The sequence below is a fragment of the Morus notabilis genome, unplaced genomic scaffold, assembly GCF_000414095.1.
Source record: "Morus notabilis unplaced genomic scaffold, ASM41409v2 Scaffold62, whole genome shotgun sequence".
NCBI lineage: Eukaryota > Viridiplantae > Streptophyta > Magnoliopsida > Rosales > Moraceae > Morus > Morus notabilis.
Window position 1 is genome coordinate 105,111 of NW_010365441.1, and position 27,325 is coordinate 132,435.

A 27,325-nucleotide genomic window follows, 5' to 3' on the forward strand; every position below is an offset into this window, starting at 1 on the left:
TTCTTGACCAAGAAGTTGCAAGATTCCTTTTTCAAGCCCACAATAAATAGAGGGAAAAAAATGAACTGAAAAATAAATAAATATTGTCTTTGCAATAGTTTAAAATAGATGGGAATCTGTCTCAGCATCAGCGCACCCAAATACAAATATTTGACCTAGAAATGCTTGTGCTTGATAAAAATCCCTCCCCTCCCGATATCAATTTTCAGACTTACCCATGTCATTTTTCCCTTCCAGTTTCTTGTTGCGTTTCAGGAAGATCTTGGTGGAGAATTTTCCGATTGATTTCGGGGGGAGAGAGAAGATATCATGTATCCTATGAAAAATAATCCAATTTCTCATGACTTCAAACTTAATGGAAGACAAAATCGAAGTCTTCGGAGTCAATTAAATTAACATACAACGAGTACAACAAGAAAATCTACGATGTATCAAAATTGTAGCTTAATTTATCCATCAATCTTCATACTTTCTTTGTCTGTATCATTTATGTCCTTTTCTTCATCTGCTTCCGGTTTTGAAGGCTCATCGACTTCTTTAACTGAGGAACCCTTTTCTGTTTCTATACGCACTACAAGCCTTTCTAAAAGTTCTTCGCAGTCAATAGCAGTGACCATTATCGTCAAGCTCGCTTTACCTTTCCAGCATCCTATGGCAATTGTTGATTCATCCACTTGGATAGGATTTGATGACGCTTCGCCATCTGCAGAAAACGCACTTGTTTAGATAAACGTAAAAAAGGCGCTACAGTTATTTATGACAGCATGATCCTACTTACCTTTTCGCAAAACGACCACACAGCATCCCTGCATTAAGTCTGATGCTTTCTTGCCAAATTCGGAATCAACAAAGTCAGCATATTTGATGGATTTGTACTGCAAAAGATGCTTGAAATCTACTGGGAATGCATGTAGGATCTGCTTTGTAATGTATGGAAGAATAACTGGCAATCCTTCGGATGATATCCGGAAGGAACAAGGTGCAGAACTTCCTTCTCTTGATGTTTGTCTCTCCTGTATATTATTATTAAGATCAGAAATCATCCGTAGATTTAGGGAAACTGTTGGGAACCTAGCTCAGAAAATCAGCCAAACACCAATACCCCACACACACACACCAGAAACAATAAGAAAATGAGAGTAATTGGAGGAAATTTTATTAATCCAATCAGTCAAGAACACCAAATTACACTGAAATATAAAGGATGGATCGAAGATTTCGAGCTCTCCGGCACTCCCAGCCGTTCCGGCAACACACCCAACACTCGGAAGATGAAAATACTCACTGCCCAAACCTACTGCCCTTCCCCCATTCAAATTACTCCCAGATTAGCCCTCTTGCCACGTCAGCCCATCCTAGCCACTTTCAATATTTTCCCTTAGGCCCCTAACTCTGTGTTTTCTACCTGTTTTGCCCCTCCTAGTGTAAACTTGCTTCAGTAAGTGTATGTGAGCAGCCTTCGGAAGCGAGAGACAGTAAGCGACATTGCCAATCTTCTCAGCGACCTCAAAGGGACCATAGTAGTGGGGTGCCAACTTCTCGTTGAGCTTCTTGGCCAAGGATTTCAGCCGGTAGGGCATAAGCTTGAGAAGAACAAGGTCGCCCGGCGCGAAGTGCACATCGCGGCGGTGAGCATTGGCAAACTTTTTCATGGTTTGCCGGGCCCTCTCCAATTGCTCCTTGAGCTCATCCAACATGGAGTTACGAAGCTGCATCTGCTTGTCGACTTCAACATCCAAGGAAGGAGTATCTTGGAACCGGTATAACACCGGGGGGTCCCGGCCATAGACAACGCGAAAAGGGGTATACTTAGTAGAAGCATTGTATGTGGTATTGAACCAATACTCCGCCCATGGAAGGAACTTCAGCCACAATTTCGGTTTCGTGCCAACAAAGCACCTCAAATAAGTCTCCAGACAACGGTTCATCACCTCAGTCTGGCCATCAGATTCAGGATGATAGGCGGAGCTAGTGTGCAGCTTGGTCCCTTGGAGCTTGAATAGCTCCCGCCAAAATGTACTCATGAATATGGGGTCACGGTCACTAACAATCGATCGAGGAACCCCATGAAGCCGCACAATCTCTCAGACGAACAATTCGGCCACCGATTTCGCTGAGAACAGATGTGTGAAGGCACAGAAATGGGCATACTTGGATAATCTATCAACCACTACAAAATAGTATCCCGGCCCTCCGACTTAGGCAGCCCGCCGATGAAGTCTATCGAGATGTCCACCCAAATTTGGTTTGGGATCGGACGAGGTTGCAAGAGGCCCACGGGGGACAACGCTTCACTCTTGGCACTTTGGCACGTCACACATTGGGCTACATAATCGCGAATCTCCTCCTTCATTCCTGGCCAAAATAGGTTACTTGCCATCCGTTTGTAAGTGCGGAAATACCCCAAATGGCCGCCAAACACCGAATCATGGAACTCATGCAGTAAACGAGGGATCCAAGGGGATGCTTTTGGCAACACTACCCTTTCCTTGTAGAGCAACAACCCTTCCTTCAAACGAAACCCCTCTCACACCATTTCCCCGTCTTGCAACTTGGCGATCACCCCCAAGCACCACTCATCCGCCCGCTGCCCCCTACTTCACATCCTCCAAAGCCACCAAATGGGCACGAAAATGGCCGCTAGGTCCAAGGTTGGCTCCTCTCCCCTCCTTGATAGTGCATCCGCCACCCTATTGGCTGCTCCTGGTTTAAATTGGACCTCAAAGTCATAGCCCAAAAGCTTCGTAATCCAATGTAATTGTTCCGGTGGAAGCATCCTTTGATCCATCTGCAATCGAAGACTTTGTTGGTCGGAACGAACCACAAAGTGGCGTCCCAACAAGTAATGGCGCCACTTTTGGATGGCAAACACCACCGCCATTAACTCCCGCTCATAAACCGATTTCACCCGGCTTGCCTCGGCGAGTGCCTTACTAAAGAAAGCGATTGGTTTGCCTTCTTGCATGAGCACTACCCCAAGACCAGCCCCTGACGTGTCTGTTTCCACTACAAAAGGCTTGGTGAAATCGGGCATAGCCAATACCGGAAGGGTAGTCATAGCCTCCTTAAGGACCACAAAGGCTTGCGCCCGCCGCTTCTCCCCATTCGAAGCCTCCTTTCTTGAGCAAATTGGTAAGAGGACGAGCTATCTCTCCATACCCCCTCACAAAACGCCGATAGTACCTTGTGAGGCCCAAGAATCCACACACATCACGCACATTCCGAGGCGTCGGCCAAGTAGAAATGGCCGTGACTTTGGAAGGATCTGCCGCCACTCCCTCTCCCGAAATTATGTGGCCGAGATACTCTACACTTGATCGGCCAAAAATACACTTCTTCTTGTTAGCATATAGCTTTTCTCTTTCCAAAATGTCCAACACCTTAGTCAAATGCTCCCTATGCTCCTTCAAGCTTTTGCTATACACCAAAATATCATCAAAGAACACAAGGACGAATCGGCGAAGGTATGGTCGAAATACCGAGTTCATTAACGCTTGGAATGTCACCGGGGCATTGGTGAGGCCGAATGGCATCACTAGGAACTCATAATGGCCCTCGTGTGTCTGAAAGGCTGTCTTCTCCACATCACTCTCGAGGACCCGAATTTGATGGTATCCTGCCCTCAAATCCAACTTCAAGAATACTTGTGCTCTATGGAGCTCATCCAGTAGCTCGTCGATCACTGGAATAGGGAACTTATCCAGGACCGTTACTTGGTTCAAGGCCCCGATAATCCATGCAAAAAGGCCAACTACCATCCTTCTTTTTCACCAAGAGCACCGGACTCGAATAAGGGCTACAACTAGGCCGAATTATCCCCAAAGTCAACATATCCGTCACCAACCGCTCAATCTCCCCCTTCTGAAAATGTGGATAGCGATAGGGTCGGACGTTAGGAGGGTCCGCCCCATCCTTCAATACGATACGGTGACCCCGAGCTCTCTTAGGGGGCAGCCCCTTAACCTCCTCAAAAACTCCCCCGAACAGCGCCAACACTCCCTGTAGCTCCTCGGGAATTGCTTCGGCAGCATCTCCCACTACCTCACAAACTTCTAGCAATACTCCTACTTGGTGAGGCCCGAGAGATCGAGCCATCGAACGTAAGCTTGCGGGCGTGTAGCATAAAGAGGGGTCTCCTGACCAACTCACCCGCTCTTTCCCCTCCTTAAACTTCATCATGAATCGGGACCAATCCGCTCTCACCTCTCCCAATCTACGCAACCACGTCACTCCTAACACGACTTCGGCACTTCCTAACGCAAATGGGAAAAAATCCTCCACCACCATGTAACCTTGAATCATCAACTCTACTCCCCGGCAAACACCTTGTTGTTTGATACACGCTCCATTCCCCACTTACACACCACACCGAACCAAGGAAGCACAAGGCAGCCCCAACTCTTGGACCACCAAATTCGACACAAAACTGTGAGAAGCTCCACTATCCACCAACACTACCACCTCCTACGAACCAATCCATCCTTTGACTTTCATGGTTTTCGCAGAGTTTACTCCCATTAGAGAGTCAAGAGAGAGATCTACCTTCTCTACCACTGAGTCTTCATCGGAGCCCTCCTCCTCCTTGACTTCCCCTTCTATTTCTGAATCATCTTCGGTCGCCAACAGAATTTGGAGTTGCTTGTTCTTGCAACGGTGCCCAGGGCTAAACTTCTCATCGCATTTAAAGCAAAGCCCACGGGCGCGTCGTTGTTGCATCTCCTCCTCCGACATCCGGCGGTATCCCCCTGCACCACCACCCAACGGACTAGAAGCCCCTGGCAAGGAAGCTCGTCCCCTTCCAACATTCCCCCCTTCCTGACTGGTGTTGGATCGAAGGGAGCTCCCCGAAAACGAAGGCCGGCTGGTGGTACCGTCATTGAACGAATAGGACCTTTCCAATCCTCCAACCCGTCCACTCTTCCACCGCCCCATTCTCTCCACCGCCTCGTTTCGATCCTCAATTTGTTGTACTATCTCCATCACCTCTTGGAGAGTAGCCGGTTTATGCATCTTCACCTCCGCTCTAACACCCTCTCAGAGTCCATCGAGGAAGACTCCCTTGTAAAATGCATTTGGCATTCCTCTCACTGGAGCTGAAAGCAATTCAAAATGGTCCAAATAATCCACTACCGATCCCACTTGCCTCAACGCCATCAATCTCTCCATCGGATCGCCCTATTTGGCTCTACTAAAACGTTTCAAAATCGCTGCCTTCAACTCCCTCCATCCCACAAACAGATCTTGCGAATCCGTCCACCGAAACCAATTCAAGGCCTGCCCTTCCATGCACATTGAGGCAATCGACACCTTGTCTCGCTCCGGAATCTCACACGTATCAAAATATTGCTCCGCCCTAAACAACCACACATATGGATCCTCGCCGGCGAAGCTTGGCATTTCGATCCTTCTCCCTCGAAATTCTCCCCTTCCCCGGTGGCCTTCTGGGGTCTCTTGGCGGAACTCCCGTTGGTTCTCCCACGGGCCAGCCCCGGATCCCAACCTCTTCGGGCCCCAATCAGAGCCAGATCCGGGCTGGGTCCCTGTTCTGGGGATACCCATGACATCCCCGACCTGGAATGGGCCTCACCGGCTCAAACTCCAGCTCCCACGACGGTTCCCGCCGCCGTCCTAGCTTTGCCGCCCTCTCCGGCGAGCCCCAGCCCGCCGTCGATCTGCTCTTCCCGCCGTTGACCCAAACGTCCAAGCCCTAGATCTCACCAGTAGTTGCGATCTTCTAGAAGACCCATGTCTCTCTGGTGCTGGAAATCCCTCTCGCGGCCTCGATCTTCGCAAATTGGCGCTTCTCGGCGAAGATCCACTCCGCCTGGGTCGTCGCGATCTGGGCTCTCCTCGCCCCGAGGCGCGCGATCTCGCCTCTCCCAGTCCAATCGTTCGCCGTCGCGACCCAACTCAGCCTCCCTGGCCATCGGCCGCGCCGCCAGCAGTGCCTCCATCCTCCGCAGCGCCGCCTGCACGTCTTCCATCTGAGTCCAAACCTCCCCCAGTTCACCACGCAGCCCAGCCACTTCTTCACGGATCTGCAGAAGATTCTCGGTCACCACCGCGTGGACCGCCTCCTAGACCACCACCAATCCCCTTTCCACCGTAGTCACCATGGATCGGAGCTCTGATACCAAATTGTTAGGAACCTAGCTCAAAAAATCAGCCAAACACCAATACCACACTCACACACCAGAAACAGAACATGAGTAATCGGAGGGAATTTTATTAATCCAATCAGCCAAGAACACCAAATTACACTGAAATATAAAGGATAGATCGGAGATTTTGAGCTCTCCGGCACTCCCAGCCATTCCGGCAACACACCTAACACTTGGAAGATGAAAATACTCACTGCCCAAACCTACTGCGCTTCCCCCATTCAAATTACTCCAAAATTAGCCCTCTTGCCACGTCAGCCCATCCTAACCACTTTCAATATTTTCCCTTAGGCCCCTAACTCTGTGTTTTCTACTCGTTTTGCCCTTCCTAGTGTAAACTTGCTTCAGTAGGGGGTCTAACAGAAACATACAAAAAATACTATTTCCCTTATGTGACTGTTTCCCTAAGCAAATTGAAACGTACAAAATATGTTTTTAAACATCAATAGAATTCAGTTTTACGAAATTGAAATACTTACAAACATCTTAAGGCCAATGGATGCTATCTTAAGTTGCTGTCCAACAGAGAAATTCAGTTCAAGAACATCCTTAACCGACTTTGAGACATAGTAGATTCTCTTCACATGATTATTATCAAGATTTCGTGACAAGAGATGGCCAACCAATGGAAAGGATTCGTCAATGCCATAGAATGTTTTTATGCTATTGATAATAGCTTCATCTCTGAAGAAAACAACAGGGTCAACCCCTTTCCATTTGCCCTGCATGTGTATCTTTCTTTTCCCTCCAGCCTTATTGGAATCAAGTGCCTTGGCACCTGATGCTTGGGCTGCCTCAGAACTATTTTCTTCCAATGCAACAGAAAGATCTGGTTCAGCTTTATTGGAATCAAGTGCCTTGGCACCTGATGCTTGGGCTGCCTCGGAACTATTTTCTTCCAATGCAACGGAAAGATCTGGTGCCAAAACAACCTCATCTAGTTTGTCATCTATCAAATCCACCTCTGAAGCTGCTTCTGAAGATTTTCCATCGGTTACGTCAGTGGAGCTAGCCTCCAACCCATTTGAATATTCAATAACCTCATTTGGTAAATCTTCTGGTGGCTCATTGTTTCGCTTCTCTTTCTGAGGGTTTGGTTTCTCCTGAACAGCTACACAGTGGAATTCAAACGGAACAAAACTGTAATTAGCAGATGAGAAAAGCCAAAGAAAAACCGAGGATAATAATTATATATTTCTCAAATCCTAACTAAGATAAAGGTCATGAAATTACAGAAGACAGACAAATTAAGTTTCAATTTGCTAATGTAGGTAGATCAAGATAAAGATCCTCAGCCGACACAAATTCTTGATAGAGTGTAAGATTTAAACCTAATGCCTTGGGGAATATGAAAGCACCTGGCAGTGGGGAATTCTTCTGGAAGACAGCGATGAAAAAGGCCCCAGTATTTTGATCATGTGGCACTATTCTCATGCAACGTTCTAGAGGAAAATCAGACACTTCCTCTTCTAACACATCAACTGAAGGTATTGAATTCCCTGTCGAATGCACGGCATCTTCCAAATCAGCATTTCCACCATTTTCATGCTTCTCTTCTGGTTCCGTAATCAGATTGCTGTTGTCAGTTACATCCGAATAGCTTCTGGCTGCATCCGAATAGCTTCTGCCAGAAGGAAACATGCTTGGAACAACGACACTTCTGCGGTATTTGGGAACATCTTTGTAGGAAGCCAACCAGACACCCTTGTCTCGTACCTGTATGTCCGTGGAAATATGAAAAATAATAATAATAATAATATTTATGGAGATTACATGTCTACAGAAAGAGAAGATGGGGGCCTACTGGGCCATGTCAATCACCAGATTGTTTCTTTTTCCTTTTTCTTTTTCGTTTCCTAGGACAACTTATAATGATGATCTTCTACATTACAAATGATCCAACCTTATACAACAAAAGTAATGAGTATAACATAAACAACTGTTGCTAACAGCAGACAGTTGCCCACCAAGAAGTGGAAAAAATACAATTTGGACAAAATTCACAAACTAAGCAATCATGTAGGACATTGTCAAAACGCGACAAGGGTTGCAACATAGATCCTCATCCTCTAATAATCACTTTAGCATGACAAAATCCTAGCTCAGACAATGCTCAACTTGGTACAAATTTTTTAAAAAAAATTCTGGCTTAGCAATTGCAAAAATAAAAATCATGTGAAGAGGTAAACACCTTTCCTGATAGCCAATCAGAAGATTCGAAACCAGCATCCTACCTCAAAATGTGACAACAGTTTCATCGAACCAAATTTTGAAATCATGATTAATGAGAACATACAATCTTTTCAAATGTCCAGTTAACAATAGCAGGTACTTTCTTGTAGCAAAAGAAATAAAAGACTTATGAACACATAAATCACGCAAATAGACTTATCAAAGGAATATACATACATACAAAAATACATACATATATATATATATACACAGATGACAATTATTACTACCAAAAAAATTTACTAATAATAACTAACCTTCCACTTCTTAAGCCCAGGCCTCCGAACAAGTTGAGGAAGTTCATTAGAAACATCAAGTAATTCAACAGACCCTCCACATTTGCGCAAAATCTGCACAAGATTAAACATGATAGCAAATTGAGAGAAGAGACCAACTGGCAGAAATCCACTATGCACAATCAAGTTAACAGAAAACAGAGACTTCTACAGCAATAGAAAACAGGCTTTCATTTAAGGGACGGGTGGATAATTATCAAGGAACAAAAGGGGTTCTGACACTTCTGAGTGTAAATAATTGGATATTTTAATAATTTATATATTTGAACTTTTTAGGGATACATTTGAATCTTACATGTCATAGATGTTTCTGTTTCTAATTTCTGCAGATCTTGATCATTGTTTCACAAGTAAGTTTATGTCACATCGCTCTTTCACTCGTAGTTTTATGTTCCTTTTTGCCTCTAAAGCAGCTATTATACTTTATTTTTAATGAGAACTACACTCATACCAATTGTACATTGCCAATATTACCGAGATACCCTGTTTGCCCACAATATTTTACGTCAACACCCCTTACTGCTCAGAAAAATTACACTAACACACCCTCTGTAAGTTGGCAAGGGGGGCTGCTACTAATTGCTAGGGTTTATGAGACAATAAATTTGAAAACAATATCTTAGGGCTAAGATTAAAGCCCATTTAGATCTGTTGCCAAAATTTATTTGGGCATTTTAGTCATTGTACATTAAAGTTAACAGAGTTAGAGGCAAGGGGCACTGACGTAATATTTCAGTTGAAGGGGTATCTCTATAATTTAGACAAGACTTAACGGATGTCTGTAGTTCTCCCTTATTTTTAAGGAGTATTCTGTCTTTCGAAAAGAACAAGAGTATAAGTTTTACCTGTGATATATGTACTGCATTATTATTACAGCATCACAATAAAGAATTTTATTGCATGAAACATTCAATTGTCAAAACAAGCATTAACCAAAAAATAAATAAATTAATAAACTTCCACGTAATCAAAATTGCACTTGTCAAACAATGAAAAATAAAGATAATAATATATGAGTGTGCATAAGGGTTTAACTCAATGGAATAGTCAACGTATATGCTCGAGAGACAACTGAGTGAATTATAACATAAAAGATGGCAGGAAATTCAGACAGAGATGGGAAGCTTAAATTACAAGAATATTTAATATACCTCAGCAACCACAGCTTCATTCTCAATTGGATTCATAGAGCATGTCGAGTACACCATTCTCCCACCCACTTTAAGCAAACTTAGACCTGCAATAATCAACACATTTTTATTTTTTAATTTGGGATGCTCACTGAAAGGCTTAAAAATAATCTTCTTAACCCCAACTCTTTCACTGAAATAGAGGAAAATTAAAAGTGTGTAAAATTGCGCCTGAATGACTGCTTGATAACATTAACATTGATTCAACCACAATGGTTACTATTTACAAACCTTTATATCAATTGCATATGCAAAGGATATCAAATGAATTTATGTATTATCAAAAGCAAACACAAAGCAGGCCTATTATTTCCAAACAATCATATCTCAAAACACTTCAAGGAAAACAAGTATTTTTTAATAACATAGAAGGCCTTCTCTCGACTTCTACTTGATTTCAGAAACCAATGTGTAGAAAGACCAAAGTGCAGCAAAAGTCAACTTCGAGAACTTCATAATCAAATTTTACCAAATATCTAATATCTTAAAAAGGGATGGTTTCACAGGCCCTAAGCAGCCTCAAATTTTCCATTTTACAGGCTGACAGATGCAAAGAGGGAAGCGGGAAAAAAAATAAAAATAAAAATAAAAATAAAAAAGAAAGAAAGAAAGTTCCTCCCGACTTCACTAGTTGATAATTTATTTTGAACCAATCAACTTAAGCTCAAAAACCATAAGCATATAATGGGCTTGACAATTTTTTTCTCAGAGCTATTTTAGCATTTTAGCCTATTTTCCAATTGTTTTCTCTTTTATTCCTTTTTCATTCTGTTATAACAAACTGTTGGTTATTCCCTTGCTGAGCTGTACAACTCCTTATGCGTGACCTTGTGCGTGATGTAAAGCCTTCCCAAGCTATATAAGCTCTGTACCTTTGGTTGCTTTTATCAATGAATATGAGAATGAATCATTTTCTTCCTATTCTCTTTTTTGTAATATGGTATTAGAGCGATATTTTTCGCTGCTTCTTCTTCATTTCTAAGTCATGGCCCGTGGAAGTCAAAATCCCAACAATAATGCCAACCGTTTTTAGGCACTAACCCCTCCTACTACTGCGTCCGCTCTTGACCCTTCTTCCATGGATAATATCCATAGTCCACTTTTCCTCCATAATGGCGATCATCCCGGTTTAGCTCTTGTTTCTCATATTCTCACCGGTCCCAACTACAACACTTGGAGCCGAGCTATGCTTATGGCCCTTAATGCCAAAAATAAGCTTGGATTTGTTGACGGTACCCTTTTGCAGCCTCACACAGAAGATCCTTCTGCAAGTGTCTGGTCTAGATGTAACAGTATGGTTACATCTTGGCTGCTCAACGCTGTTTCCAAGGAGATCACTGATAGTCTCCTCTAGGGCCAGCAATATGGGTCACAACACGACTCGAAAACGACACGAATTTTGCGGGTTAGGGTTGAGAAAAAAGAGGTTCGGGTCAGAATTTGGTCGACCTGAAATTGACACGAAATCCACGGGTCAATTTCGGGTTGGACCCGCCTAACCCGAACACGACACGAAACTCGTAAAAAACTAAAAAATACATATATTTTTCATTTCATATTTTAAATTTTATTATGAACTTGTGATATTATAATAGTTATACTCAAAATCTTATACTATTATTTGCTTAATTTCAATGGATGTTATTGTAATTTAGTGTTATGAATTTTAAGTTATTTTTAATATGTAAAAAACTAAATAAAAGTATACAATTTTCGTGTCAATTTCGGGTTCACGGGTCAATTTTGTGTCACGAGTCATTTTCGGGTTGTGTAGTGTCAACTCGTAAAGTGGTCGTGTCGTGTTCGTGTTGCGGTTTTTAAAAAATTTCGTGTCACGGGTCGTGTTCGAGTTGACTATAAATTTAGAAAGAAACGATCAAAACACGACACGTGACACGAATTGCCACCCATAGTCTCCTCTGCCTTGATAGTGCTCATGCTGTTTGGTCAGATCTACACGATCGGTTTCATCAGAGCAATGCACCTAGGATTTTTCAGATCAATCAGCAGCTGCACGGCCTGTCTCAAGGTTCCCTTGACGTCAACACTTACTATACTCGGTTGAAAATCCTTTGGGATTAGCTCAAGAATTTTCAGCCAATTCCCGTTTGTCAATGTGGCGGTATGAAGGCGTGGATGGATTATCAACAACAAGAGTATGTGATGCAGTTCTTGATGGGTCTCAATGACTCTTATGTTGGGACGCGAGGCTAGATCTTGATGCTTAATCCATTGCCCTCTGTTTCGAAAGTGTTTAATTTGGTTGTTCAAGAGGAACGGCAACGATCGATCGGACCAGTGTCTTCTGTCCCAGCTGATTCGTTGGCTTTCAGCGCCTCTTCTACTCCACCCATCCTACCCACTCTAGCGGCTCCGTTTGCGGTGGCTTCTTTTTCCCAGAACATGCCTAAGCGAGACCGCCCGATTTGTTCGCATTGTGGTCTCACAAGGCATTCTGTGCATCGTTGCAATAGACTCCACGGTTTCCCACCAAGTTACAAGCCCAGGCCCAAATTACAGGCCCAACAGAGCTCTCTTCAATCCATCCCTAACCCTACACATCATCTCCAACTGACTCGATTTCCTCCATCTTCTCCCACAGCTGCTACTACAGCTTTCTCGTCACCGACGGGACAGTTCTCACCGACTGGGGAGCTCTCTTCTGCCGCCACGACTCTTTCACTGACAAGACATCTGTCTTCGGATCAGGTGCAGCAGCTCCTTGCGTACCTCAACACACAGCTCCAACATCAAGGCATTACACCTCTTGAGTCTTAACCAGTAACGGGTCCCTCTGTTACCCAACTCAGTGGTAATATCTCTTTCGCCCTTTCTTTCTCTCATCCTTCCATTCCATCTGATGCTTGGATTATTGATACCGGTGCTACACATAATGTGTGTCACAATCTTTCCCTGTTTTCTCATTCTACACCTATCGCAAACACCATAGTCACTCTTCCGAATGGTCACACTTCAGACATTACTCGCATCGGTTCTGTAAAATTGTCTGACACCTTGAGCTTGAATGATGTGCTATATGTTCCCATGTTTACTTTTCAATCTTCTGAGCATTAGTGCGCTTACTCTTAGTCATACTTGTAGTGTTAATTTTCTCCCAAATTCATGTGTGATTCAGGACCTCACTCTGGACTTGATGATTGGGAAGGGTAGCAGACAAAACAACCTCTATTTCCTAGACCTAGGGAATGAATATTGTAGTTCTGTTTTTTCTAATTCAGCAATGTCAAAGGGTGATATTTGACATTTTCGCCTTGGTCATCCGTCGCATGTAAAACTCCAACTTCTACATAATGAATTATGCATTTCCAATTCCACATCTCATTTAGCTTCTCACTGTAAAGTTTGTCATATGGCTAAACTTAAACGATTGCCCTTTATCTCTCATAATAACATGTATGCTCATCCTTTTCATTTGGTTCACATTGATATTTGGGATTCCATGTTCAAACACCAGCTGGCCATAGATATTTTCTCACTATTGTAGACGACTGCACACATGTCACTTGGGTGTATCTTTTACATACCAAATCTGATGTTCTTACTGTATTCCCTAATTTTTTCACATTCATTTCTACTCAATATAACACTGCAATCAAATCAGTTCGTTTGGACAATGCCCCTGAATTAGTTTTTCAAGATTCTTTTTGCTCAAAAGGTGTCCTTCCTTACCACTCATGTGTTGACACTCCTGAACAAAATTCGGTTGTTGAGCGTAAACACCAACACATACTCAACGTGGCACGCGCTTTACATTTTCAATTAGGTGTTCCTCTTTGTTACTGGGGTGATTGTGTGTTGACTGCCGTTTATTTGATTAACCGCACTCCTTCTCCATTATTGTCAAATAAAACTCCATTTGAAATGTTAAATAAAAAGAAACCTGACTACAAACACCTTCACACATTCAGATGCTTATGCTATGCTTCCACCTTGCCTAGACATCGTACAAAGTTTACTCCTCATGCTAGAGCCTGTGTGTTTCTTAGTTATCCTCTTGGCTATAAAGGTTACAAATTGCTTGATTTGGAAAATAATTCGATTTCCATTTCTAAGAAGGTTGTCTTTCATGAGACCTTTTATCCTTTTGCTAATTATGTCACTTCAGGCAATGTCCTTGATCTATTTAGTGACCGTGTTCTTCCCATCCCTCTTTCTCCACCATTGGGGACCTCTCCTAGCACGTCTCGATCCATTCCTTCCTCTAGTCCTAAGTCTATTCCATCACTACCTTCTGTTTCTTCTTCTTAAGCCAGCATATTTATCTGACTACCGTTGCTACTCATCCAGCCACATTTCCTCCAAAACCACTCTACATCCAATTTCTTCCTGCTTGAGTTGTCACAAGCTTTCTCAACCATACCGTTTTTTTGTCCTTGCCATCAACTCCCAAACCGAACCCACATCTTTCAGCCAAGCCATTGAGTCTCAGGTATGGCGTGATGCAATGACTGTTGAGTTGCAGGCTTTGGAAAGCAATGGCACTTGGTCCATTTGTTCTCTTCCTCTTGGCAAACATCCGGTTGGCTGCAAATGGGTATATAAAGTGAAACATCGTGCTGATGGGACAGTGGAAAGGCACAAAGCTCGTCTTGTGGGTAAGGGTTTTACACAACAAGAAGGTATTGATTATCTTGACACATTTTTCCCTGTTGCAAAACTAGTTACTGTTAAAGTTTTGCCTTCATTAGCTGCAATTTATGGCTGGTCACTCACTCAACTCGACGTGACAAATGCATTTCTTTATGGTGATCTTGTTGAGGAAGTCTACATGAGCCTTCCCCTTGGCTATCCTTGTCGTGAGGGGGAGCATTTGCCCTCTAATGCCGTATGCAGGCTTCACAAATCCATTTATGGCTTAAAGCAAGCTTCACGACAGTGGTTTCAGAAATTTTCTAGTGCACTGCTGTCCGAAGGTTTTGTTCAATCATCTAGTGACCACACTTTATTTACAAAACATCGTGGTACTTCTTTTTTGTCTCTTTTGGTCTATGTTGATGATATTATCATTGCTAGCAATGATCCTGTCGCTGTGGACACTTTAAAAGGTGTTCTTAATAACAGGTTCAAAATGAAGGATTTGGGTTCTCTTCGATATTTCCTTGGCTTGGAAGTGGCTAGATCAGCCGCTAGCATTTCAATTTGCCAGAGAAAGTACGCCTTGGAATTGCTCTCAGACACTGGTTTTTTGGGTTGCAAACCAGCCACTGTACCCCTATGGATCCAAACTTAAACTTATCGCAAGATGATGGTGATTTGATTGAAGATCCAACCAGTTACAAGAGGCTCATTGGCAAGTTGTTGTACCTTACCATTACTCGTCCAGACTTGAGCTACTCAATCAATCGTCTCAGCCAGTTTCTAGCGGCTCCTCGCACACCACATCTCCATGCTGCTTTTCGCATTCAAGAATACATTAAACGGACACCAGGGCAAGGTCTTTTCTTTCCAACTAACTCTATGATTCAGCTTAAAGCCTTTGCCGATTCAGATTGGGCTTCATGTCCTGACACTCACCGCTCCATTTCCGGATTTTGTGTGTTCCTTGGGTCTTCTCTCATCTCTTGGAAATCCAAGAAACAACCAATTGTCTCAAGATCTTCTGCTGAAGCTGAATACCGCTCCATGGCCAACACTACTTGTGAGATCACTTGGCTACTTTCTCTACTTAGTGATTTGAAGGTCCCTCATCCTAATCCTGCTGTTCTTTATTGTGACAATCAAGCGGCTCTCCATATTGCAGCAAATCCAATCTATCATGAGCGCACAAAGCACATCGAAATTGACTGCCATATTGTTCGAGAGAAAATCCAAGCTAGGTTATTGAAAACCTTACACGTTACAACACAAAATCAGCTTGCTGACATACTAACTAAAGCTCTTCATCCTTCCCCATTTCATTGCTTACTGTCCAAGATGGGAATTCATGACATATACTCTCCATCTTGAGGGGGAGTTTTAGCATTTTAGCCTATTTTCCTATTGTTTTCTCTTTTATTCCTTTTTCATTCTGTTATAACAAACTGTTGGTTATTCCCTTGCTGAGCTGTACAGCTCTTTATGCGTGACATTGTGCGTGATGTAAAGCCTTCCCAGGCTATATAACCTCTGTACCTCTGGTTGCTTTTATCAATGAATATGAGAATGAATCATTTTCTTCCAATTCTCTCTTTTTTGTAATAAGCTACACATCATTTAAAATTGCACAACAAACAAAGGAAAATGCCAACCTACACAGCATAAGTAACATAGCAACAAGTTACTACAAATTCAAAAAGTTGACCTCAAGGTTTTCATCAAAGTTACCTCGCATGGCTATCAGAACTTGTAGGCAATGAAGCCCATTTCCCATCCCTGCATTCCAAATTTCACCAGCCCAGTAAGCAAACAAGCTAAAAGTAACGCGGTTGTGTTAGGAAATATTTACCATTTTCTCCAGATATCAGGTGCCTTGCGAAGAGTACCATCTCCACTACAAGGAACGTCACATAATACACGATCAAACTGAAGTTGGCTAATAAATGAATCTTCCAATGCTGTTCCAAAAGCATCAGAGTTGTGACGTCTGTTTAAACGACAGCCAGGGAAATGTTGGGCTTCATGATTTGTGACAATAAGGTTGGCAGTGCACATTCTTTTTGTTTGGTGAATCAGAAGATTGCATCTTTGAACATCAAGATCATTTGCTATAACCTAGTCAAGGAACAAGATCACGAGGAGTCAACTTCACAGCAGAAGTAATAGAATGAGAGGAAATGAACATCATAGCAAGACGACAGATCACGGAATTCAGATAGGAGACTTACAGCAACAATCATGCTCTATAATAGAACGAAGAAGAGATAGAACGCAAAAAGTAGAATTCGAGATAAAGAATGTGAAACTACAAGACACTAACCAGTCCATTGGGCAGAGATCCTGATTTGCATGAATGATACACAATCTCAAGCAATTGAAATGTTTTCGAACCAGGAGCAGCACACACTGAGGAAAACAAACCATCAGAAAGAATTTTTATTTTCTTTTTAACAAATAGCCCATCAAAATATTACTTTATGCGGCCCAAATTAAAGAACAGGCTATTGTTACAAGTTTCCATTTTCCACCTTAAAAAATTACACTCAGAAACATGCCAGCAGAGATTATGCATCTTCCAACGATTTACATGTTCTTTTCTACCTCAAAAGATAATTAAGAAAAGGAAGAAGAAGTAATATTATTTTTTGGTCAAAAAATAAAATAAATTACTTACTATCAAGGACAAAATGATCAGGGGATACACCAAGGAAGAGGGGAGGTACCTGTGCAGCAATAAACAATTATTGAGAAATCTAGTGGTTGCTTAAAGCGGCCTACAATACCCTTAAACAACATAAACCTTTCTAAAGAGATGATAATCCAGGGATCTATGTATGACTATAGAAATCCACTAGCATTTCTAACACCTAAAACTCAATAAGTAAAACTCCTGAGTTGATAGACTATGAGGAACACTGGCCCACCATGCTCACAGCCTCCTGTCTTGTTATGTTTCCGATTTCATTTTCCATCTTTAAGAACTCATGAAACCTGAGACATTGATACAATGGAAACAGGTTTTAAACATAAAAAATGGAAAGATCAAGCTTTTTCATCAAGTAAATTGATGAAAAATATGAAATAATGTACATGTAATTTGCATTGAAAAAAAAAAAAAGTTCGCCCTTTCTGGATTTAGGTTTAATGGATTTCATCAAGCTTTCTTGGACAGATACGCAAAAGATCCCAAGAAATCTGAGTCCCAAATTATTGAGAGCTTGTACTAAAGGACACTAGTGACTAAATCTTGGATTAAAGCTGCAAAAGCATACAATTTCATTTTGTCATCTTACAATAGCTAAACTCCAATGCCTCACCCGAAATGCAACACATTGAAGCATCGTAAAGCAGGGTGGTTTAAATCACAGATGCTGAGTTTACAAAGGAATTTACGGAATAACATCAACACAGAATGCATCACTACCTCTCGAGATTCTGGTTCTTCCTGAGCTGCATGCGGGAAAAATTAGAATGCCAAGCGAGATTCTCAGGGTACCAGGGCAATGGCCTAATAGCCTCCGTTTCGCCTCCATCGCTGACCTGAATATCATAATCACAATATATTCGAAAAGAAAAACAATGGTCAAATATAACATAACAACAAAAAGATGTATCATGTCATTACTACACTAAATTAACAAAATAAACATTTGACTTGCCTCGGCTTGAAGAGATATCATAAAGTCATTTTCTAACTGATCTCGAATGTCTTTGTAGAACTGACTACTGCAAAAATCAAGTGAAGATTCCAAAGAGTTTCAGATTAATATGCATAGAGCAAATAACTGACTGTATTAGAGAAACGACTTCTAGTTACAAACTCCAAATATGAAAAGAAAAAGACAATGTTCTTTTGTGGAAAGCAAAATAAATATCTTTTTCGTTCAACTTATAAGAATTGAAACTTCGTACGACAAAAGAATTTTACATCCCTCGTTTCTATAAAAAAAAATAGCCATTGAAGACATCACCTTGAGTTTATGCGGAAAGCAGCTGGCAATGGTGTTCTGAGAACTCCAATGAACGAGTCCCACTCTTCAGGGGACACAATTCCTTGCTCCTACATTACCCAAAAAAAAAAAAAAACACACACACACACACACACCCATTTGAGCAAATCATTTATCAACAGCGATCCGATAAAGCAATAAAATTCAGACGTAAAAACCTTATAAAACTCGTCGAAAGAAGGGTTCTGAGTAGCGAAAGGTTCCCAAGTGGACTTTGAACCATTGTTGTTGTCGTTTCCGGAGTTGTTGTTGTTGTTGTTGTCGTCGTTTTTGTCAGTCTCCGAGGAAGGATCAGACCTGGAACGCTTCCAAACGTTCTCTCTGTTCTGTCGGAAATGCCTTCGCTGAGTGCGAGCCCCCCTGCCTCCTCGCCCGCCGCCGCGCCCCATTTCTCGCTCTCGCTTGGTATGCTTTTGCTAATGAAGCTCAACTGTTTGTTGTTTTGTCTCAATGGGACTGCCAGTGGAGCTTGACGCGTGCGCTTTGAATGATTGTTGTTTTTGTGCCCGCGAGGCAGTGGCTAAAGCTTTTCCGTTCGGGTGCAGTGGTTTGGGTTTAGTTTGGGGTTTGGGGATAATGTTTTTGAAGCCCATGAACCCCGGCCCAAATTAGAAAAATCCCAAATCGAGTAGAGAAATGCTAGTATTATTTTTTATATTTATTATTTGATACGTGAATTATATTTAAGTAGATTCTATTATTTTATTTTTTATTTACATAATAATATATCATATTAATAGAATTTATGTATCAAACAGTAAATATATAATAAAAAAAATTAAGCATTTTTTTGAGTTAGGCATATACATAGAGTTCCAAGCGCAGGCTAACGATGTCAACAAAAAATAAAAGATATAGCCATAATTCTAGACATTACCGCTAAAAGGAAAAGTTTAAATTACCCGTCCAAGTTAAAATAATAATAATAATAATTAGTATTATATAATTTTGTAGCACAAATTATGAAAATCATTATGATAAATAATACATGATTTTGTTATTACGAAAAATTATTTAAAAAAATATTATTTTTTTAAGTAATTTGTACAAATAGTCCTCAATTTTTTTAAAATGTGACAGTTTAATCTTTAACATTTTTTTTAACAAAACGACCCTCAAACTCTTTAAACAGGTGTAATTTAGTCATTTTTATCAAATTTTTAACAAATTCTCACATGTAAGCATCACGTGCCTTCTTTTTTTTAATTAAAAGACAAAAATGCCATCAAAACCTCACACCCATGGCCTTCTTCTTCCTCCTCTTTACCTCCTGCGAGCCTCATTCCCGACCAACCCCATCCCCTATGATCTGACCTCCAATGAGTGATTTTTTTTTTTCTTGATGCTCATTTTGAGCAAATGCAGCCCGTGATTCTCACAAATAATAGATGATTAATCTTGCATCTTCACGCCCCCCATGAAATTCATCCTCTGGCCTTGTTTCCATAAGACCCATGTCGAAGTCGACCTCCATACCTAAAAAGTTGCAGAGGGTCCAAGACCATGGCTTCGACAACTACATGGAAATCGAGAAGAAGACGCGAAAAATCCTCAAGTTTCAGAGTCTCATTCTCTCCCAACGCAATAATACTATCCCAGTCTCGCACCTCGATTTCCTCGCTCGCCCCCTCAGATTCAAACAGGACGAAGCAGGGGCTTTCGTGCTATAATTTCCTCATGTTTTCGAGATTTACAAGCACCAGGTTCAATGAATCCTTTATGGCTGATTAGCCCGAAAAGCCCACCTCCAAATTGAGCGAGAAAGACATGCCCTTTATGCCCAAATCCCCGAAGCCGTGACCCGTCTCCGGAAGCTTCTGATGATGTCCAACAATTGCAGGCTTCGACTCGAGCACGTACGAATTGCGAGGAAGGAATTTAGGCACTTGGACGATTTCGAGCACTCGGTAATTCTCAAGTACCCTCAGTATTTTAGATTGGTTGATGCTAAAGAAACTAGGAATAAGTGAATTGAGTGTCGAAAGTGAAAAAGATCTGAGCTCGACTGTTTGTGATATTGAGAAACTTAGGGAGAGAGAATACAGAGAAAAATGAGCTGATGCTGAGGATATAAGGTTTTCGTTCATTGTGAATTTTCTGCCTGGATTTACGATTGACAGTATTACAGAATTGCTGCGTGGAAATGGCAGAGGGTTCCTTATTGGTCCCCTTATGAGGATGTTTCGGGGTATGATTTGAGGTCGATTGAGGCGTAAAAGCGGATGGAGAAGAGGGCGGTTGCCACAATCCATGAGCTGCTGAATTTGACAGTTGAGATGAGAGGGAGAAAGAGAGCTTGCCTTGGTATTTTATCAAAATACATGTTTTGCACATGATTAATTATGTTAAAAATTTAACAGAATTCCACTAAAGTAGTATAGGGAAATCTGCAAAAATGCCATGAGGTACGAATTCTGCCACTTCAAATGGAAACGCTTAGAATTCTACTGCACTTTAGAAGACCAGTTAAAGCTCATGTTTGCCGAATGCTTTCAAAGATAATTTACAAGGCTATGACCAGAAATCTATTAGGGTGAGTTTGGTATAAAAATTGGAATCAGTGTGATTTTAATTCAAAATCATGATTCTTGATTTGAATTATAATTTATGATAATTAGAATTTTTATTTGGATGTGTATAGACATGATTTTGATTCTAACCTGAAATATGATTCAAATTAGTATTTGATTGTTTTGTTTTTTGATTTTGAACCATAACCAAAATAAGAACTAACTTTTGGCCGTGTAAATTACGTTGGGTGTAATTTAAAGAAATATAAATTGTTACATAATTAAAAAAACAAAATATTAGGGCAAAAATTATAACTCAAAATTATAATAAGTTAAATGAGTAATAAATGTAAAAAATGTGCCAGTAGCCAAAAAGTAAGGCAAATAACAGTCATTCATGTTGAAAAGAGAAATTAGTTCACATGATACAAACGTACGTTACGAACGTCAAATTTTTTTTGCAAATATAATGGATACATGAATATGAAGTAATAGAGGTAGAATCTCATTGCTAATATGTACTTTCAACCTTGTCTCTTACGGCTTCCCTAGTATTTCACTCACATTTCATTCGCAAGGCGATCCCTAAAACCCTATCTCTGTATGATGAACACTACCCGCTGTTACAATTGGCCCTTCAGAGACATTGCCATCATTGTCATCGTCATCAAATTCATCATCATTGTTTGGATCTATTTCATTTACAGGTACACCATCATGGTGGTATTGACTTAGAAGCGGGTCCCCACATTAACCATGTGAATTAAATTATGTAGTATTGCACATGCAACATGAATCTTCACTTATTTATTCATTAGATATGTATTATTAGGTCACCTTAGGATAGGGAACTTAGCTTTCTAAACCCTAAATGTTCGTTCTATACAATTTCTCAATGATGAGTGTTTGTAGTTAAAAATATCCCTAGGTCCCTAAAATCTATCACTTCTCATTTTGTAATTAGGCAAATGGTAAGTCACACCTCTGTCGAAGTGAGAAAACAATCAATATTCACATACACCACATTAACAAGATAATATTTCCTGTGCAACATATCCAAATTAGGCTGCAATTGAGGACCCATAACAATAAATAGCCATAAGTAGGAAGACATTATGAAGTGTAACCTGGTGGGGGATGTGGGAACTGAAACCTAGGATTGTTCAGTGCATCCGTGAGAACTCGAGCATCGTGAGCTGAACCTTCCCAACCGGATAATATGTATGTGAACTTCATATCAAAGGAGCAGGCTGCCAATATGGCCCGGGAGTTCACATCATTTGTATTTTGATAAGCCGCTAGATTATGAGCACCAATCGGTGTACAAGGTACATGAGTACCGTCAATTGCACATACACAGTCCTAACCATTTCAAGTAAAAGTTTTGCACATAAGTATCATATAAACATATTTATCGACGTATTATTAAGAAGACCAATGATAGTTAAAAAATTAGATGTAAAAGAGCAACACAATTTATGTTGAACCATTTACCATATCTCTAACAGTTGGCACATAAAAATTCATTAACTTTGTCATAGTTTGGGGGCTTAATGAAATCATTATGTAGTGGACAAATAGCATATAAAACTTCAGTAAATCGACGTGATATGGTCTCATCGGAATGTTGCCATGCGTCATGTGATTCACGATTACTTTAACTTTGTGAAACGATTGTTAAGAACACAAATAATTGTTCAGGTACGCTCATGTTGTATGAGGGTTGTAACAAACCTTTCTCAGTTAGTATTTCATAAAGAATCATAAAATCACATGGTCTCATATGCACCTTGTTAAACATTGCAGTCTCATTATTGTTTGCTAATAGCTCATTTACCTTGTCTATGCCCCTTAAAGAAGAAATTTGCATCGGCCTTCTTACTCTGTCATTAGACACATAAACGGTTGCAGCTGTGGCTGCATCTATTGCAGCCATAAATCTCCGTCGGCGTCTTGAAGACGTTCTTCTATCCCGTTCCTCATTTTCAGGCTACATCCTGTTGGTTCACACTTTAACATATGTCAAGGGATATTCTCTTTCATTTAATTTGTTTATTAAGATTATTAGTATATTGTTAATTTATCTACCTTTTTGTAAAATTAATAGAAAGAATCGAAATATCACATAAAAATATAATTTTAACATTACCATTAAGTTAAACATAAAATGCAATATCCCGTAAAAAATACTACTATGTCAGCTAACAAATTAAAAAGAAGACAACCTGAAGACAACAACACAACTTGCTGTTAAGTTCAACTAGCAGACGTCAAAAGCATAGAAACAACATAACTTGGCATAAAATAATATTGTCTCCAATATTAATCCTAAACTACTCATAAAAATACGCTATTCCATTAAACTACTCATAAAAATACGCTAATCAAATGGAAGTGGCTAACTTTGCTGTGTGTACTCAGCAACAATCTTTCCTCCAATTGTTGTTGTTCATGTTGTTGTTTCATCTCAAACATATTTTTCTTAAAAAAGTACATAGCACACACCAACACAGTCTCATACAATAGTACACAACACAGTCTCATACATCAAAAAATGAATGTAAACGGTACACCATCAAAGAATGAAAATTGTTTTACATCACTCGAAATAAGGCTTACACCCAACAACATAGTACTAAACACTAATCCATGGTCCAATATTAAGAGAAAATTGACCATTTAACATAACTTAACTCTTAAATAGAAACATAGCACCATACATTTAAGGGCTAGGTGGATTGGTATAAGGGTTTGAAGGCTGGTTGAATGGGTTAGGGGGCTGGCTATAGGGGTTTGATGGCTGGTGGAAGGAATGTGGAGGCTGGTTGTACGGATTTGGCCCGTGAGAGAAGTTATGAGGCCGCTAGCGATATGGATTGGGAACCTGATACACAAAGGGAGTTTTTGGCACTTCAACGAAGTCCTTTAAGAAGACCCTCCTAATGGGATCACCCAATTTATGCCTAACTAGCCGCTACGTGGCAGATGCCATTATCTTTTTGAAGGCATGGGCTTGCATATGCGGGTCAATTCTCATTTTTGGGAGCGACGCTAGGATGATATCCGCTTCACTTGGTCCATTGATAGTGTTGTTACTCGACAGGCCCTCTTTGCTTAAACAAATGTCCTCTCGAAAATCGTCGCGCATGTCCCTAACCATTTCAAGCAACTCCACTCGTGAACTGTCATTGGATTTACGTGCCCTTGTTTGTTTCTTTCTAATCACTTGTGAAGATGAGGTGACATTGGTCACATTTCACCTTTCAAGACTTTCCACGTAGTTGCGAAGCTCAATACGAATCTCCCCATCATCACTATTTTGGTAAGGAGCATTCTGGTGGGGTTGTGGTTATTCATCCCCAGCAACAACATCGTCCATTGGCTCTACTTGCGCGACATGGTGATATGCACCTGAACCAGAAGCCATAACTCTTGAAGAGAAAACGGCCGCCAAGTACATCTCATTTAGCTTCCAAGCATGAGTGAACAATGTTTTCGCTTCACGATGTCTCTAACAAAAGTTGAATGAAATTGGTAAGTTTTTTTACACTTAGTTATAAAAGTGTAACCTCTAACTATTATGACTATTGAAGAAGCAATGAATCACACATATTACCTTGTAAAGAGCTGTCCGCAGTTCCTCTAAGCATGTGAAAGTTTTACTGATAAGATCTCACGGTACTCCTGTATGGTTTTGCAACATTTTATACGTTGTGTAAAGATTGCCAAGTTGGCGGTGTTTCTCCCTCAGTCGCTCACCGTCGGGTACATATCCATCGAAAAAAGTGGCCATCTTAACAGTCTATTGGTTGTAGTCACGAGAATCTGATAGCTTCCCGTGGTTTGTGTCATTGTATTCATATAGTTCCTCAAGTAGAAATGCCTCTGCAGCGGGGCTCCAATACAACGGCCTCTCATATGGGTTTTTCCTAGGCATCTGCACATGTATATGACAACCAAGAAGAGTCCAATTCGTGCAAAAACAGGGCACAGACTTACAATGACAATTTAAGAAGCAAAACCACCAAAAAAATCACAACTAAGAACATGAGAGAGAAGCCACTGACAATTTAAGAAGCAAAAACAGTGCACCACCGCACCACACAAGACAAAAAAACTTCTAATATAACCAAGACACTCAAGAAGCGACACATTGTGAAATTTATGTGCATACTAAGAACCCAATCATCTATCTATGCTTCTTATTACACAACAACAACAAAAACTTAAAGAATGCTGCAACATTTCAGAGAGAATTACACAAAACCATACAATTCTACCGAGTTTAAATGTGCTTTTCTACAGTTTATGTTATAGAACTAAGAAGTATATCTATTATCATTTTTTTTAAGTCCTATATGGGAGACCCTAGATCCACTAAAAGTTTGTTTAACATCCCTCATTTACAGTGCCACCAACTTAAGCAGCAAAGTGAAAACAGAGGAATAGCAATCATTCCTCTCTTAACACACAACAAACCAATCGTTAACAAAATCAATTCACTTCCTTATATGTACATAGCACATAAACGCCAAGAAGAGAACCAAGGAGCAGGTTGTTCGAAAATTTTCCCCCAACAACAACCCATAAAACACAAGATGCTATATTCTAATTATAGCAATCTCATTCACAAAAACAACTATATATGCTATATTTTAGTGATAGCACATTCACAAAAAGCCCTAAACCCAATCAGTTCTATCTATATCATTTTCATGCATCTGACAAAAATGTAAAAGAAAAATACCACACATGCTGCCATTCGAACATATCCCATTCCAGCTATTGATCTTTACATACGAATATGAAAATAAAGTGAGGATGACATACCACTACAGAGTTCGAGTCCGACGAGGAGTTGAAGGACACCGCCAGCAAAACTCCAAACACAGATGAAGGACTTTTGTAAATTCCCCGTCTGTTTCCTCTCCGGTGAAGGCGAGAAATGGCCTTACTTTGGTAGTATCGGCGAAATTGGTACCGAATGTGGAGCTTCCCTCGATTGTTCACAATCACCCCTTTACTTGAAGCATTTCTCATCAACTCAGAGAAGAGGAGTCTACCGTGGGTTGGGCTATTTATATGCGAAGAGGAGTCCACCAGGAAGAGGAGTGGAAAATTACCGAAAGAAAAGAAAGGAGAAAAATTAGGAAAGGCTGAGGAGATGCTCTGCAAACTCACGTGAGAAACGCACAGAGAAAGGCTGGAGATTCTCTGGCGAAGAGAGAAATGGTCGGTAGAGTGGGTGGGGGTCATTACTCGGGGGGAGCACTTGGGAACACTGTGCTCTGATTTGGGAACGGGCTGAATCAGGCCCTCCCTGGTTTTGGAATCAGGATCCAAAGTGATCCCAAATGTCACTTCTGACTCTGGGTCAATTGCGTGATTTTGGGCTTCCAAATGTAGAATATTCTCCCACGTGACCCAGAGTCTGGATCCGTAATACAACTTCCAAACGCCACCTTAGATATCACTGAAGTAATCTAGTAGATTAACATCGGTAACCTATTAGATTATGTTGTTCTTTTTGTCCCAGACAAATCACCTGTCCTCTCCAAAAGTGGTTGTCAGCGCTTGAATCAAACTTTGGGCTGTATTTATAGAACACGCCCAGAAATGAACTCCGACAAGGGCTTTAGTAATCTGCAACATTACAAAGAAGTGAGAGGAGGGAAAAAAAAAAAACTAAAACATACAATTAACCTACGACCAGTAAAAATAAAGCCAAATATAGCATATGAGACGAGAATTTAATAAGACCATTTTACAGGGAGAAAAACAACAAAACAGGAAATAAGAACTAATAAATACAAAAAGAAACATAAACTAATAATATAGACAAGATTTTTACCCTTTACATTTTACTCTTGATTAATATATATATATTTTTTACTAATACCCATGCAATGGATATCTGTCCTTTTTTTTCCTAAATATATGGTAAAAACGGGAGAAGGATGCTCCTAACTACAAAAGGTTGAATTATGTTAACAAAGAATTCTTGGTATTAACTTATGTTGCAAATCCTCTTTATGCCATTGTTTTCTTTGAGATGTTTTTGTTGGTTTTATCTGTTTCGGAATTGGGAAAAGGAAAAACCCCTTGTCTATACTCATCTAAGCTGTTATGTAAGAGAGTTTCTCTACATGGTATCTTTCTTAACACCCCAAATTACTCTCGAACAAAGTATTAACAAACTGGTACATGTTATGGGAAAATATAAACATAGAAATGTTCAATAACATTAACACTGATATTTTATTAGTGAATCATTTAAATTAATAACAAGAAGATTAATATATATATATATAATTCTTTCCCATATATTAA

The 27,325-nt window shown here is 40.6% G+C and overlaps 2 protein-coding genes and 1 pseudogene across 5 annotated transcripts; 1 reads left to right on the forward strand and 2 right to left on the reverse strand.

Annotated features, from left to right (window-relative positions):
* Positions 1-58: 58 nt before the first annotated feature.
* LOC21402707 (tRNA (cytosine(34)-C(5))-methyltransferase) lies at positions 59-19,146 on the reverse strand. 3 transcript variants are annotated; one of them, XM_024172169.1, is made up of 16 exons: positions 18,644-19,146; positions 18,447-18,535; positions 18,135-18,201; positions 17,900-18,015; positions 17,400-17,466; positions 17,150-17,198; positions 16,796-16,881; positions 16,325-16,590; positions 16,204-16,259; positions 9,841-9,926; positions 8,651-8,743; positions 7,493-7,877; positions 7,043-7,272; positions 6,641-6,955; positions 779-1,013; positions 59-703 (listed from the first exon to the last, which is right to left on the reverse strand). In XM_024172169.1, the coding sequence occupies exons 1-16, from the start codon at positions 18,872-18,874 to the stop codon at positions 450-452; spliced, it is 2,625 nt and encodes an 874-aa protein (XP_024027937.1). In that variant the 5' UTR covers positions 18,875-19,146; the 3' UTR covers positions 59-449. The 3 variants fall into 3 exon arrangements, with proteins under 3 accessions (XP_024027937.1, XP_024027936.1, XP_024027935.1); XM_024172168.1 differs by having other exon boundaries at positions 6,641-7,272; positions 7,520-7,877; XM_024172167.1 differs by having other exon boundaries at positions 6,641-7,272.
* Positions 19,147-19,740: 594 nt separating this feature from the next.
* Positions 19,741-21,011, forward strand: LOC21412200 (annotated as a pseudogene).
* A 461-nt stretch (positions 21,012-21,472) lies between these two features.
* LOC112093522 lies at positions 21,473-26,204 on the reverse strand. 2 transcript variants are annotated; one of them, XM_024172173.1, is made up of 4 exons: positions 25,826-26,204; positions 22,833-22,992; positions 22,123-22,357; positions 21,473-21,687 (listed from the first exon to the last, which is right to left on the reverse strand). In XM_024172173.1, the coding sequence occupies exons 2-4, from the start codon at positions 22,929-22,931 to the stop codon at positions 21,581-21,583; spliced, it is 441 nt and encodes a 146-aa protein (XP_024027941.1). In that variant the 5' UTR covers positions 22,932-22,992; positions 25,826-26,204; the 3' UTR covers positions 21,473-21,580. The 2 variants fall into 2 exon arrangements, 1 of the variants encoding a protein (XP_024027941.1); XR_002903100.1 differs by lacking the exons at positions 21,473-21,687; positions 22,123-22,357; positions 22,833-22,992 and adding exons at positions 23,964-24,506; positions 24,612-24,932.
* Positions 26,205-27,325: the final 1,121 nt, after the last annotated feature.